A 14947-nucleotide genomic window follows, 5' to 3' on the forward strand; every position below is an offset into this window, starting at 1 on the left:
AGGGGACGACACAGGGGACGACACACACAGGGGATGACACAGGGGACGACACAGGGGATGACACAGGGGACGACACACAGGGGGACGACACAGGGGACGACACAGGGGACGACACAGGGGACGACACACACGGGGACGACACAGGGGACGACACACGGGATGACACAGGGGACGACACAGGGGACGACACACAGGGGGACGACACACAGGGGGGACGACACACACGGGGACGACACAGGGGACGACACACGGGATGACACAGGGGACGACACAGGGGACGACACACAGGGGACGACACACAGGGGACGACACAGGGGACGACACACAGGGGACGACACACAGGGGGACGACACAGGGGGACGACACAGGGGATGACACAGGGGACGACACACAGGGGGACGACACAGGGGACGACACAGGGGACGACACAGGGGACGACACAGGGGACGACACAGGGGACGACACAGGGGACGACACAGGGGACGACACACAGGGGACGACACAGGGGAAGACACATGGGGAAGACACAGGGGACGACACACAGGGGGACGACACACAGGGGGGACGACACACAGGGGGGACGACACACACAGGGGACGACACAGGGGACGACACACAGGGGGACGACACAGGGGACGACACAGGGGACGACACAGGGGACGACACAGGGGATGACACAGGGGACGACACACAGGAGGACGACACAGGGGACGACACACAGGGGACGACACACGGGGACGACACAGGGGACGACACACAGGGGACGACACAGGGGACGACACAGGGGACGACACAGGGGACGACACACAGGGGGACGACACAGGGGACGACACAGGGGACGACACAGGGGACGACACAGGGGACGACACACAGGGGACGACACACAGGGGACGACACAGGGGACGACACAGGGGACGACACACAGGACGACACAGGGGACGACACAGGGGACGACACACAGGGGACGACACAGGGGACGACACACACACAGGGGACGACACAGAGGACGACACACAGGGGACGACACAGGGGACGACACAGGGGACGACACAGGGGACGACACAGGGGACGACACACAGGGGACGACACACAGGGGGACGACACAGGGGACGACACACAGGGGGACGACACACAGGGGGACGACACAGGGGACGACACAGGGGACGACACACACAGGGGACGACACAGGGGACGACACACAGGGGGACGACACAGGGGACGACACAGGGGACGACACAGGGGACGACACAGGGGACGACACACAGGGGGACGACACACAGGGGGACGACACAGGGGGACGACACAGGGGACGACACAGGGGACGACACAGGGGACGACACACAGGGGACGACACAGGGGACGACACACAGGGGACGACACACAGGGGACGACACAGGGGACGACACACAGGGGACGACACAGGGGACGACACAGGGGACGACACACAGGGGACGACACAGAGGACGACACAGGGGGACGACACAGGGGACGACACAGGGGACGACACGGGGGACGACACACAGGGGATGACACAGGGGACGACACAGGGGACGACACAGGGGACGACACACAGGGGACGACACAGGGGACGACACAGGGGACGACACAGGGGACGACACACAGGGGACGACACAGGGGATGACACAGGGGACGACACAGGGGACGACACACAGGGGACAGGACACAAGGGACGACACAGGGGACGACACAGGGGATGACACACAGGGGACGACACAGGGGACGACACAGGGGATGACACAGGGGACGACACACAGGGGACGACACAGAGGACGACACAGGGGGACGACACACAGGGGACGACACAGGGAACGACACAGGGGACGACACAGGGGACGACACAGGGGACGACACGGGGGACGACACACAGGGGACGACACAGGGGACGACACAGGGGACGACACAGGGGACGACACACAGGGGACGACACAGGGGACGACACAGGGGACGACACAGGGGACGACACACAGGGGACGACACAGGGGATGACACACAGGGGACGACACAGGGGACGACACACAGGGGACGACACACAGGGGGACGACACAGGGGACGACACAGGGGACGACACAGGGGACGACACAGAGGACGACACAGGGGACGACACAGGGGACGACACAGGGGACGACACAGGGGACGACACACGGGGACGACACAGGGGACGACACACACGGGGACGACACAGGGGACGACACACAGGGGGACGACACACAGGGGGACGACACAGGGGACGACACAGGGGACGACACAGGGGACGACACACACGGGGACGACACAGGGGACGACACACAGGGGACGACACAGGGGACGACACAGGGGACGACACAGGGGACGACACAGGGGACGACACACACGGGGACGACACAGGGGACGACACAGAGGACGACACAAGGGACGACACACAGGGGGACGACACAGGGGACGACACAGAGGACGACACAAGGGACGACACACAGGGGGACGACACAGGGGACGACACACAGGGGGACGACACACAGGGGACGACACACAGGGGACGACACAGAGGACGACACACACACAGGGGACGACACACAAGACCGTGGCGTGTGAGCATCGATGCTTAGATCCAGCTTTCCCCTCCCCCGACCCCACCCTGACCTCTCGATCCGGTCCCTCTGGGACCAAGCTTCGGTTTCCTCGAGTCTCCATTTGGGCTCCGGATCTTGGAGCTAAAACCCCGTGAGCTTTTTAAAAAAAATTTATTTTATTTATTTTGTTTTATTTTGCCGGGGCACGGGGGGGGGAGGGTGGGTCTCGCAGCTCCCTGGCCATCGCGAATTTACAGCAGTTCTACGCTAGTGGGTTTTTCGTCGTCGTCATCATCATCATGATGATCATCATGATCATCATGATGGTGATGATGATCACGTGGAAGTTTATGGCAGCTGCCAAAAACACTCTAAACGCGTGCCGATGTTGATTATAAATGTGGAAGTTGAAAAACCGGAGGAGCCGGGGAGAGACACAGAGAGACACACCGCAAACTCCAAATCTACAGCAGCAGCAGGCATCAGGTTCGGGATCGAACCCATGACCTCCTGCACACCAGGCGAGGTAGTCAACATCTCCTAGCCACCGTGGTGATGATGACAGAGAGAGAGACACCGCAAACTCCAAACATACAGCAGCAGCAGCAGGCATCAGGTTCGGGATTGAACCCACGACCTCCTGTACACCAAGCGAGGTAGTCAACATCTCATAGCCACTGTGGTGATGATGACAGAGAGAGAGAGACGTCAGGTTCAGGATCGAACCCACGACCTCCTGTACACCAGGCGAGGCAGTCAACATCTCATAGCCACCGTGGTGATGATGACAGAGAGAGAGAGACGTCAGGTTCGTGATCGAACCCACGACCTCATGTATAAGAGGCGAGGCAGTCAACATCTCACAGTCCACCGTGGTGATGATGACAGAGAGAGAGAGGCGTCAGGTTCGGGATCGAACCCACGACCTCCTGTACACAAGGCGAGGCAGTCAACATCTCCTAGCCACCGTGGTGATGATGACAGAGAGAGAGAGGCGTCAGGTTCAGGATCGAACCCACGACCTCCTGCACACCAGGCGAGGTAGTCAACATCTCCCAGTCCACCGTGGTGATGATGACAGAGAGAGAGAGGCGTCAGGTTCAGGATCGAACCCACGACCTCCTGCACACCAGGGCGAGGCAGTCAACATCTCATAGTCCACAGTGGTGATGATGACAGAGAGAGAGAGGCGTCAGGTTCGTGATCGAATCCACGACCTTCTGTACACCAGGCGAGGCAGTCAACATCTCATAGCCACCGTGGTGATGATGATGACAGAGAGAGAGAGATGTCAGGTTCAGGATCGAACCCACGACCTCCTGTACACCAGGCGAGGTAGTCAACATCTCCTAGCCACAGTGGTGATGATGATAGAGACACAGACCTCCTGCACACCAGGCGAGGCAGTCAACATCTCACAGTCCACCGTGGTGATGATGACAGAGAGAGAGAGAGAGAGACACCGCAAACTCCAAATATACAGCAGCAGCAGCAGGCGACAGGGTCGTGATCGAACCCACGACCTCCTGTACACCAGGCGAGGCAGTCAACATCTCACAGTCCACCGTGGTGATGATGACAGAGAGAGAGAGGCGTCAGGTTCAGGATCGAACCCACGACCTCCTGCACACCAGGCGAGGGAGTCAACATCTCCCAGTCCACCGTGGTGATGATGACAGAGAGAGAGAGACGTCAGGTTCAGGATCGAACCCACGACCTCCTGCACACCGGGCGAGGCAGTCAACATCTCATAGCCACCGTGGTGATGATGACAGAGAGAGAGAGGCGTCAGGTTCGTGATCGAACCCACGACCTCCTGTATAAGAGGCGAGGCAGTCAACATCTCCTAGTCCACCGTGGGGATGATGACAGAGAGGCGTCAGGTTCAGGATCGAACCCACGACCTCCTGCACACCAGGCGAGGGAGTCAACATCTCCCAGTCCACCGTGGTGGTGATGACAGAGAGAGAGAGACACCGCAAAACTCCAAACATACAGCAGCAGCAGGCATCAGGTTCGGGATCGAACCCACGACCTCCTGTACACCAGGCGAGGGAGTCAACATCTCATAGCCACCGTGGTGATGATGACAGAGAGAGAGAGACGTCAGGTTCAGGATCGAACCCACGACCTCCTGTATAAGAGGCGAGGCAGTCAACATCTCCTTGCCACAGTGATGATAATGATGAGAGAGAGACACAGACCTCCTGCACACCAGGCGAGGCAGTCAACATCTCTAAGCCACTGTGATGATGATGATGAGAGACACAGACCTCCTGTACACCAGGCGAGGCAGTCAACATCTCCTAGTCCACCGTGGCGATGGCGATGACGATGATGACGATGACATCGTAACGCCACCATTACACAACAGCACGAGCGTCCCTCCCGTCGCGTTCACCCGGCGAGGGCTCACCTTGCCGTCGTCTGGTATCGTGAGGATTGCGAGCGAGCCCACCGACGAAGCCGTTATCACGCTCTGCCGATCCAAAAACTGTCAAGGGGGAGATATTGGGGGGGGGGGGCAGGGATGAGGATTCATTCGAAGCCGGGATCTCAACAACTTCCCCGCCGCTCCGTTTGAGTACGTGCGTGTCATCTGTAAAGCAGGCCGCGTGAGGCTGGGAAGGGTTACCACCGCGCGGCACGGTTTTTCGGCGGGCGTCGGCTCCAAAACCGGAGGGAGCCGGAGGGAGAAAGCCGTGGTGCCACGGGGAGAGGGAGAGACGCGGACTCTAAATATGCAGCAGCAGCGGCAGCAGCGGCGGCGGGCGTCAGGGTCTGGATCAAACCCACGACCTCCTGTATACCAGGCGAGGTAGTCAACATCTCCTAGCCACCGTGATGATGATGATGATGAGAGAGACACAGACCTCCTGTATACCAGGCGAGGTAGTCAACATCTCCTAGCCACCTTAGTGATGATGATGATGAGAGAGACACAGACCTCCTGTACACCAGGCAAGGTAGTCAACATCTCCTAGCCACCTTGGTGATAATGATGAGAGAGAGACACAGACCTCCTGTACACCAGGCGAGGTAGTTAACATCTCCTAGCCACCTTGGTGATAATGATGATGATGAGAGAGAGAGAGACGCGGACTCTAAATATGCAGCAGCGGCGGCGGCAGGCGTCAGGGTCTGGATCAAACCCACGACCTCCTGTATACCAGGCGAGGTAGTCAACATCTCATAGCCACCTTAGTGATGATGATGATGAGAGAGAGACGCAGACTCCAAATATGCAGCAGCAGCGGCAGGCATCAAGGTCTGGATCAAACCCACGACCTCCTGTACACCAGGCGAGGTAGTTAACATCTCCTAGCCACCTTGGTGATGATGATGAGAGAGAGAGAGAGACGCAGACTCCAAATATACAGCAGCAGCAGGCATCGTCAGGAGTGGGGATCAAACCCACGACCTCCTGTACACCAGGCGAGGTAGTCAACATCTCCTAGCCACCGTGATGATGATGATGATGAGAGAGACACAGACCTCCTGTATACCAGGCGAGGTAGTCAACATCTCAAAGCCACTGTGATGATGATGAGAGAGACACAGACCTCCTGTATACCAGGCGAGGTAGTCAACATCTCATAGCCACTGTGATGATGATGATGAGAGAGACACACACCTCCTGTACACCAGGCGAGGTAGTCAACATCTCCTAGCCACCGTGATAATGATGATGATGAGAGAGACACAGACCTCCTGTAAACCAGGCGAGGTAGTCAACATCTCATAGCCACTGTGATGATGATGATGATGAGAGACATGGACCTCCTGTAGACAAGGTGAGGTAGTCAACATCTCATAGCCACTGTGATGATGATGATGATGAAAGAGAGACACAGACCTCCTGTAGACCTGGCGAGGTAGTCAACATCTCATAGCCACGGTGATGATGATGATGAGAGAGAGATACAGACCTCCTGTAAACCAGGCGAGGTAGTCAACATCTTATAGCCACTGTGATGATGATGAGAGAGAGACACAGACCTCCTGTAGACCAGGCGAGGTAGTCAACATCTCATAGCCACCGTGATGATGATGATAAGAGAGAGACATAGACCTCCTGTAGACCAGGCGAGGTAGTCAACATCTCATAGCTACTGTGATGATGATGATGAGAGACACAGACCTCCTGTAGATCGGGAGAGGTAATCAACATCTCATAGCCACTGTGATGATGATGATGAGAGAGAGACACAGACCTCCTGTAGCCCAGGCGAGGTAGTCAACATCTCATAGCCACCGTGATGATTATGATGAGAGAGACACACAGACCTCCTGTATACCAGGCGAGGTAGTCAACATCTCATAGCCACTGTGATGATGATGATGATGAGACATATACCTCCTGTAGACAAGGCGAGGTAGTCAACATCTCATAGCCACTGTGATGATGATGATGAGAGAGACACAGACCTCCTGTAGACCAGGCGAGGTAGTCAACATCTCATAGCCACTGTGATGATGATGATGAGAGAGACACAGACCTCCTGTATACCAGGCGAGGTAGTCAACATCTCATAGCCACTATGATGATGATGATGAGAGAGACACAGACCTCCTGTACACCAGGCGAGGTAGTCAACATCTCCTAGCCACCTTAGTGATGATGATGATGATGAGAGAGACACAGACCTCCTGTAGACCAGGCGAGGTAGTCAACATCTCATAGCCACCGTGATGATGATGATGAGAGAGACACAGACCTCCTGTATACCAGGCGAGGTAGTCAACATCTCATAGCCACTATGATGATGATGATGAGAGAGACACAGACCTCCTGTACACCAGGCGAGGTAGTCAACATCTCCTAGCCACCTTAGTGATGATGATGATGAGAGAGAGAGAGACGCAGACTCCAAATATGCAGCAGCAGGCGTCAGGGTCTGGATCAAACCCACGACCTCCTGTACACCAGGCGAGGGAGTCAACATCTCCTAGCCACCGCCTCCCCGCGTCTTCCCACGCCTCCCGGTTACTCTCCGCAACTCCCCTCACGTCTGAACACCTCCACGCGCCTCCCAATGCCTGTCCGTGTCTCACTGTCCTTCCCCGGGGGCGTGCGTGCGTGTGTGTGTGTGCGTGTGTGTGTGTGTGCGTGCGTGCGGTAGTGTAGCGGTTAGCGCTACGCTGCGCTATGAACCTGGCGACCCGGGTTCGATTCCCGCTCACGGCCAACACCGGTGACGATTATCTGAACCGGTCCCGGGCCTCCCCTAGGTCGACTCAGCCTAAAAATGAGTACCTGGTGCGGTGTGTAGTAAACATCGCCACTAGGGAGACAAAGGCGGTCGGGCGTGGTGCTGGCCACCCACCCCCTCGTGTGCCGTTCCGGCCTTCGTAGGTGCTCGCTAACAGCACTTGCCCCTACAGTCTGTTAAGGCTATATGGGGGTGTCTTTGTCTTTGTGTGTGCTAGTCATCTCAGTCAGTCGACCCGTGGCACCTGCTGGGTCTGCCCCGTGACCTCCTGCCAGCGGGCGTTCGACACTTCACGTGGTAGCCTCAAGGTGCACATAGCCTGGCACAAGCGTCGTGGTGACGTCACCGCCACTTAGTGGCGAATGGCGGTTGTTGTTGTTGTTGTGTGCTAGTGTAGTGGGGTTAGCTCACGGCCACCAACACCGCCAGTGACGGTGATCTGAAATCGTTTCCTGGGCCTCCCCTAGGTCGACTCGGCCTCAAATGAGTACCTGGCGCGGTGTGCAGTGAACATCGCCAGCAACTGGGGGGAGACAAAGGCGGCCCGGGCGGGCGTGGTGCTACCGGCACTGTGTGCCACAGTGCCGGTGCTGCTCGCTAACAGCGCTTGCCCCAAACAGTCTGTTAAGGTTACACGGTGGGTCTTTGCCTCTGTGCGTGTGTGCATGTGTGTGCATGTGTGTGCATGTGTGTACATGTATGTACATGTGTGCGTGCACGCGCGTGTGCATGTGTGTGCATGTGCGAGACACTTCACGTGGCCTCACGGTGCACATGGCCTGGCACAAGCGTCGTGGTGACGTCACCGCCACTTAGTGGCGAATGGCGGTTGTTGTTGTTGTTGTTGATGATGTGCGAGACATTGCGTGCGTGTGTGCGTGTCCCGGGTGCCCGCTAACAGCACTTGCCCCAACAGCCCCGTTAAGGCTACACGGGGGTTCTTTGTGCGTGCGTTTGTGCGTGCACGTGCGTCTCCGTGCCTGCATGTCCATGACGTCACCGCTGTGCTTGGCCTCACACACGGCTCTGGGCTCCCCGGCCACCTCCTCCGACAGTGACCAGAGGCAAACCTTGTTCTCGTGCTAGCGACAGGCCACAAGGCAAACCACACAACCAGCCGTCAGCAAACGCAACAGCTCACGCTCTCCCCGTCAAGCCTTGCGCGGTTCCGGTGACGCGCGCGCGTGTGTACGTCAGCGGGTTGTCCTTCCGATTCCGTGCCGGTGACGTCATCGCGCGCGACGTCATCGCGCGCGACGTCATCGCGCGCGACGTCATCGCGTGCGTACGCGTGCACGTCATCGGACACGTGAAGTGTCGGGAGGCTCGCTGCTGGCAGGAGGTCACGGGACAGACCCAGCAGGTGCCAGGCTAGGTGCAGGGGGTCACGGGACAGACCCAGCAGGTGCCAGGCTAGGTGCAGGGGGTCACGGGACAGACCCAGCAGGTGCCAGGCTAGGTGCAGGGGGTCACGGGACAGACCCAGCAGGTGCCATGGGTTGACTGCTGTGCCAGGCTAGGTGCAGGTCACAGCACAGACCCTGCAGGTGCCAGGGGTTAACTGCTCTTGCCAGGCGAGGTGTAGGAGGTCACGGGACATACCCATATGCCATTGGTTAACTGCTGTGCCAGGCTAGGTGCAGGTCACAGAACAGACCAAGGCGCCATGGTTTGACTGCTGTGCCAGGCTAGGTGCAGGAGGTCACGGGACAGACCCAGCAGGTGCCAGGCTAGGTGCAGGAGGTCACGGGACAGACCCAGCAGGTGCCATGGGTTGACTGCTGTGCCAGGCTAGGTGCAGGAGGTCACGGGACAGACCCAGCAGGTGCCATGGGTTGACTGCTGTGCCAGGCTAGGTGCAGGAGGTCACGGGACAGACCCAGGTGCCAAGGGTTGAATGCTGTGCCAGGCTAGGTGCAGGAGGTCACAGGACAGACCCAGGCCGCCGTGGGTTGACTGCCGTGCCAGGCTAGGTGCAGGTGGTCACGGGACAGACCCAGCAGGTGCCATGGGTTGACTGCTGTGCCAGGCTAGGTGCAGGAGGTCACGGGACAGACCCAGGCGCCATGTATTGAATGCTGTACCAGGCTAGGTGCAGGAGGTCACGGGACAGACCCATGTGCAGTGGGTTGACTGCTGTGCCAGGCTAGGTGCAGGTGGTCACAGGACAGACCCAGCAGGTGCCATGGGTTGACTGCTGTGCCAGGCTAGGTGCAGGAGGTCACGGGACAGACCCAGGCGCCATGTATTGAATGCTGTACCAGGCTAGGTGCAGGAGGTCACGGGACAGACCCATGTGCAGTGGGTTGACTGCTGTGCCAGGCTAGGTGCAGGTGGTCACAGGACAGACCCAGGCGCCATTGGTTAACTGCTGTGCCAGGATAGGTGCAGGTCACAGAACAGACCCAGGTGCTATGGGTTGACTGCTGTGCCAGGCTAGGTGCAGGAGGTCACGGGACAGACCCAGCAGGTGCTATGGGTTGACTGCTGTGCCAGGCTAGGTGCAGGAGGTCACGGGACAGACCCAGGCCGCCATGGGTTGACTGCTGTGCCAGGCTAGGTGCAGGTGGTCACAGGACAGACCCAGGCGCCATTGGTTAACTGCTGTGCCAGGATAGGTGCAGGTCACAGAACAGACCCAGGTGCTATGGGTTGACTGCTGTGCCAGGCTAGGTGCAGGAGGAGGTCACGGGACAGACCCAGCAGGTGCCATGGGTTGACTGCTGTGCCAGGCTAGGTGCAGGAGGTCACGGGACAGACCCAGCAGGTGCTATGGGTTGACTGCTGTGCCAGGCTAGGTGCAGGAGGTCACGGGACAGACCCAGCAGGTGCCATGGGTTGACTGCTGTGCCAGGCTAGGTGCAGGAGGTCACGGGACAGACCCAGAAGGTGCCATGGGTTGACTGCTGTGCCAGGCTAGGTGCAGGAGGTCACGGGACAGACCCAGAAGGTGCCATGGGTTGACTGCTGTGCCAGGCTAGGTGCAGGTGGTCACGGGACAGACCCAGCAGGCGCCATGGGTTGACTGCTGTGCCAGGCTAGGTGCAGGAGGTCACGGGACAGACCCAGGTGCAGTGGGTTGACTGATGTGCCAGGCTAGGTGCAGGTGGTCACGGGACAGACCCAGCAGGTGCCATGGGTAGACTGCTGTGCCAGGCTAGGTGCAGGAGGTCACGGGACAGACCCAGCAGGTGCCATGGGTTGACTGCTGTGCCAGGCTAGGTGCAGGAGGTCACGGGACAGACCCAGGTGCAGTGGGTTGACTGATGTGCCAGGCTAGGTGCAGGTGGTCACGGGACAGACCCAGCAGGTGCCATGGGTAGACTGCTGTGCCAGGCTAGGTGCAGGAGGTCACGGGACAGACCCAGAAGGTGCCATGGGTTGACTGCTGTGCCAGGCTAGGTGCAGGTCACGGGACAGACCCAGGTGCAGTGGGTTGACTGATGTGCCAGGCTAGGTGCAGGTGGTCACGGGACAGACCCAGCAGGTGCCATGGGTAGACTGCTGTGCCAGGCTAGGTGCAGGTCACGGGACAGACCCAGGTGCAGTGGGTTGACTGATGTGCCAGGCTAGGTGCAGGAGGTCACGGGACAGACCCAGCAGGTGCTATGGGTTGACTGATGTGCCAGGCTAGGTGCAGGAGGTCACGGGACAGACCCAGGTGCTATGGGTTGACTGCTGTGCCAGGCTAGGTGCAGGTGGTCACAGGACAGACCCAAGCGCCATGGGTTGACTGCTGTGCCAGGCTATGTGCAGGAGGTCACGGGACAGACCCAGCAGGTGCCATGGGTAGACTGCTGTGCCAGGCTAGGTGCAGGTGGTCACGGGACAGACCCAGCAGGCGCCATGGGTTGACTGCTGTGCCAGGCTAGGTGCAGGAGGTCACGGGACAGACCCAGGTGCTATGGGTTGACTGCTGTGCCAGGCTAGGTGCAGGTGGTCACGGGACAGACCCAGCAGGCGCCATGGGTTGACTGCTGTGCCAGGCTAGGTGCAGGTGGTCACGGGACAGACCCAGGTGCCAAGGGTTGAATGCTGTGCCAGGCTAGGTGCAGGAGGTCACGGGACAGACCCAGCAGGTGCCATGGGTTGACTGCTGTGCCAGGCTAGGTGCAGGTGGTCACAGGACAGACCCAGGCGCCATGGGTTGACTGCTGTGCGAGGCTAGGTGCAGGAGGTCACGGGACAGACCCAGCAGGTGCCATGGGTAGACTGATGTGCCAGGCTAGGTGCAGGAGGTCACGGGACAGACCCAGCAGGTGCTATGGGTTGACTGATGTGCCAGGCTAGGTGCAGAAGGTCACGGGACAGACCCAGGTGCTATGGGTTGACTGCTGTGCCAGGCTAGGTGCAGGTGGTCACGGGACAGACCCAGCAGGCGCCATGGGTTGACTGCTGTGCCAGGCTAGGTGCAGGTGGTCACGGGACAGACCCAGGTGCTATGGGTTGACTGCTGTGCCAGGCTAGGTGCAGGAGGTCACGGGACAGACCCACGTTCCATGAGTTGACTGACAGATGCACCACCTGTGCCCTGCCCTCCGTTGTTGCTGGAGGGCGACTGCCTCCAACTGCCCAGGAACCTTAACGTGCACCTAGCCTGGCACTGCCCAGCAGCGTCCTTTACGAACCTCCTCCTCCACATAGCCCGATCTTGACACCGCTGGTACCGGTCATCGGCGAGTCAACTCAGCTCCACGTTCCTCCTGTACCGCATCAGTTGCATCTCTTCTCTAGCCCGTGTCACTCACCCACCTACTCACTCACACACACACTTGACTTACCTACTCACACACACACCAACTCACCCATTCACTTAATGACTCACTCACCCACTCAACCAATCACTCAGTCACTCACCCACTCAGTCACTCACTCAGTCAGTCATTCACCCACTCACTCACTCAGTCACCCACCCATTCACTCACACACACACCAACTCACCCATTCACTTAATGACTCACTCACCCACTCAACCAATCACTCAGTCACTCACCCACTCAGTCACTCACTCAGTCATTCACCCACTCACTCACTCAGTCACCCACCCATTCACTCACACACACACCAACTCACCCATTCACTCACACACCCACTCAGTCAGTCACTCACTCACTCAGTCACTCACGTCATTCACCCACTCACTCAGTCACCCACCCATTCACTCACCTCACCCACTCAGTCACCGACTCACTGACCCACTCAGTCACCCACACACTCAGTCACCCACACACTCAGTCACCCACACACTCAGTCACCCACTCACTCACTCACCCACCTACTCACTCACCCACCCACTTGACTTACCTACTCACACACCAACTCACCCATTCACTTAATGACTCACTCACCCACTCAACCAATCACTCAGTCACTCACCCACTCAGTCACTCACTCAGTCAGTCATTCACCCACTCACTCACTTAGTCACCCACTCAGTCACCCACCCATTCACTCACACACACACACCAACTCACCCATTCACTCACACACCCACTCAGTCAGTCACTCAGTCACTCACTCACTCAGTCATTCACCCACTCACTCAGTCACCCACCCATTCACTCACCTCACCCACTCACTCAGTCACCGACCCACTGACCCACTCAGTCACCCACCCATTCACTCAGTCACCCACTCACTCAGTCACCCACTCACTAACTCATCCACTCACTCATCCACCCACTCACCCACTCACCCAGTCATCCACTCACTCACCCACTCACTCACCCAGTCACCCACTCACCCAGTCACCCACTAACTCAGTCAGTCACCCACCCAGTCACCCACTCAGTCACCCACCCAGTCACCCACTCACTCACCCACTCACTCACCCAGTCATCCACTCACTCACCCACCCACTCACCCAGTCACCCACTAACTCAGTCAGTCACCCACCCAGTCACCCACCGCCCATCGACCGCGGCGAACCGATTCAACCCTCAAACGTGACGGGCAAACTACCGCGAAGCCACGGCCGCGCCTAGAATCGCAGCCGGGGCAGCTCGGCACTGACCCCGCAGGAATCCTAGGCGACGCCGTAGGCTCCGCGGACACGGCGCTAGGCCTTCACCGCCGCGACACCTCGCGAGGACGGCGCCGCGGTCTCCCTGTCTCACCTGCGCGTCCCAGCTGCCCGTGGCGAATTCCGCGGGCGCCGCGAGGGAGCCGGGGGTCGCGGGGCGCCATCGCGCCCGGCTCACTTTGTGGGCCACGGCGCGTGAGAAGACGTCGGCCATTACGCGGGGTTTTTTTGGCGGGAAACAAAACCCAAAAGTGACGCGCCGGAAAAGGAGGAGTCGGCGGCCGGAAGTTGTTCCATTCCGACGCGCGGGCGAATAGCAATAAATTATTTAAATATTATAATTAAATTATAATCAGTATTTAAATTATAATTGCAATAAATTATGCTTGTTATTTAAATTATAAATAATCCACAATTATTCATATAATACTTCACTTGTAATTTCTAAATTTAGATATAAAGCTTTCGTGACTGCAGGGATTCATATTCTTGGTTCTTTCTGTAAAGTTACGTAGAAGGGAAACAATAAAATAATAAAAATATAAAACAATATATTTATTTTTATTTTATTAAAATTATAAACAATATATTTTTATTATTATTTTATAAAAAATATAAAACAATATATTTTTACTATTTCATTTTATTAAAAATATAAAACTATATATTTTTATTATTTTATTGTTTCCCTTCTACGTGACTTTACCGAAAGAACCAAGAATTTGTAATTTCTAATTCAAATAATCATAGTTCAATATGCAATCCAAATAATAATCATAACTCATTTACATTTTTATAGTTTAAATACTTATAAGTATGAATTATTTGTTTATTTAAATGCATTAAATCACAATTATAAAATATTTCGCTAGAATTATAACTTAAACGCTAAGTATAATTAAAAGGCATATATTTTTTTACATTTAAAGACGTAGTATTTAAATAATAACTGTTATACATACATTAAAATTGTGTTTTTTTAATTTAAACCAATATAATTTTAATTTATAATACAATACACTATTAGACATTATTGTCAAAAAATAAATAAAAAGTCCATTCCATGTGTTAGTGCATTTAAAAAAAATATTTTAGGCAGGAAATGAGTTTTCAAATTTTATTTTTTTCCTAGGGGATTTTGGGGG

At 56.7% G+C, this 14947-nt stretch overlaps 1 protein-coding gene across 1 annotated transcript in view; it reads right to left on the reverse strand.

Moving 5' to 3' along the window:
* Positions 1-14105, reverse strand: part of LOC142905341 (uncharacterized) — a 28727-nt gene extending 14622 nt beyond the window's left edge. Inside the window, exons 1-3 of the mRNA XM_076057285.1 lie at positions 13897-14105; positions 8761-8862; positions 4984-5061 (exon numbers count right to left, since the gene is read on the reverse strand). Of these exons, the coding sequence (XP_075913400.1) occupies positions 4984-5061; positions 8761-8862; positions 13897-14016 (300 nt within the window). The 5' untranslated portion in view covers positions 14017-14105. The remainder of the gene's footprint in view (positions 1-4983; positions 5062-8760; positions 8863-13896) is intronic.
* Positions 14106-14947: the final 842 nt, after the last annotated feature.

The sequence above is a fragment of the Petromyzon marinus genome, chromosome 80 (genome assembly GCF_048934315.1).
Source record: "Petromyzon marinus isolate PM22_M1 ecotype Great Lakes invasive population chromosome 80, UKy_Petmar_22M1.pri1.0, whole genome shotgun sequence".
Lineage (NCBI taxonomy): Eukaryota > Metazoa > Chordata > Hyperoartia > Petromyzontiformes > Petromyzontidae > Petromyzon > Petromyzon marinus.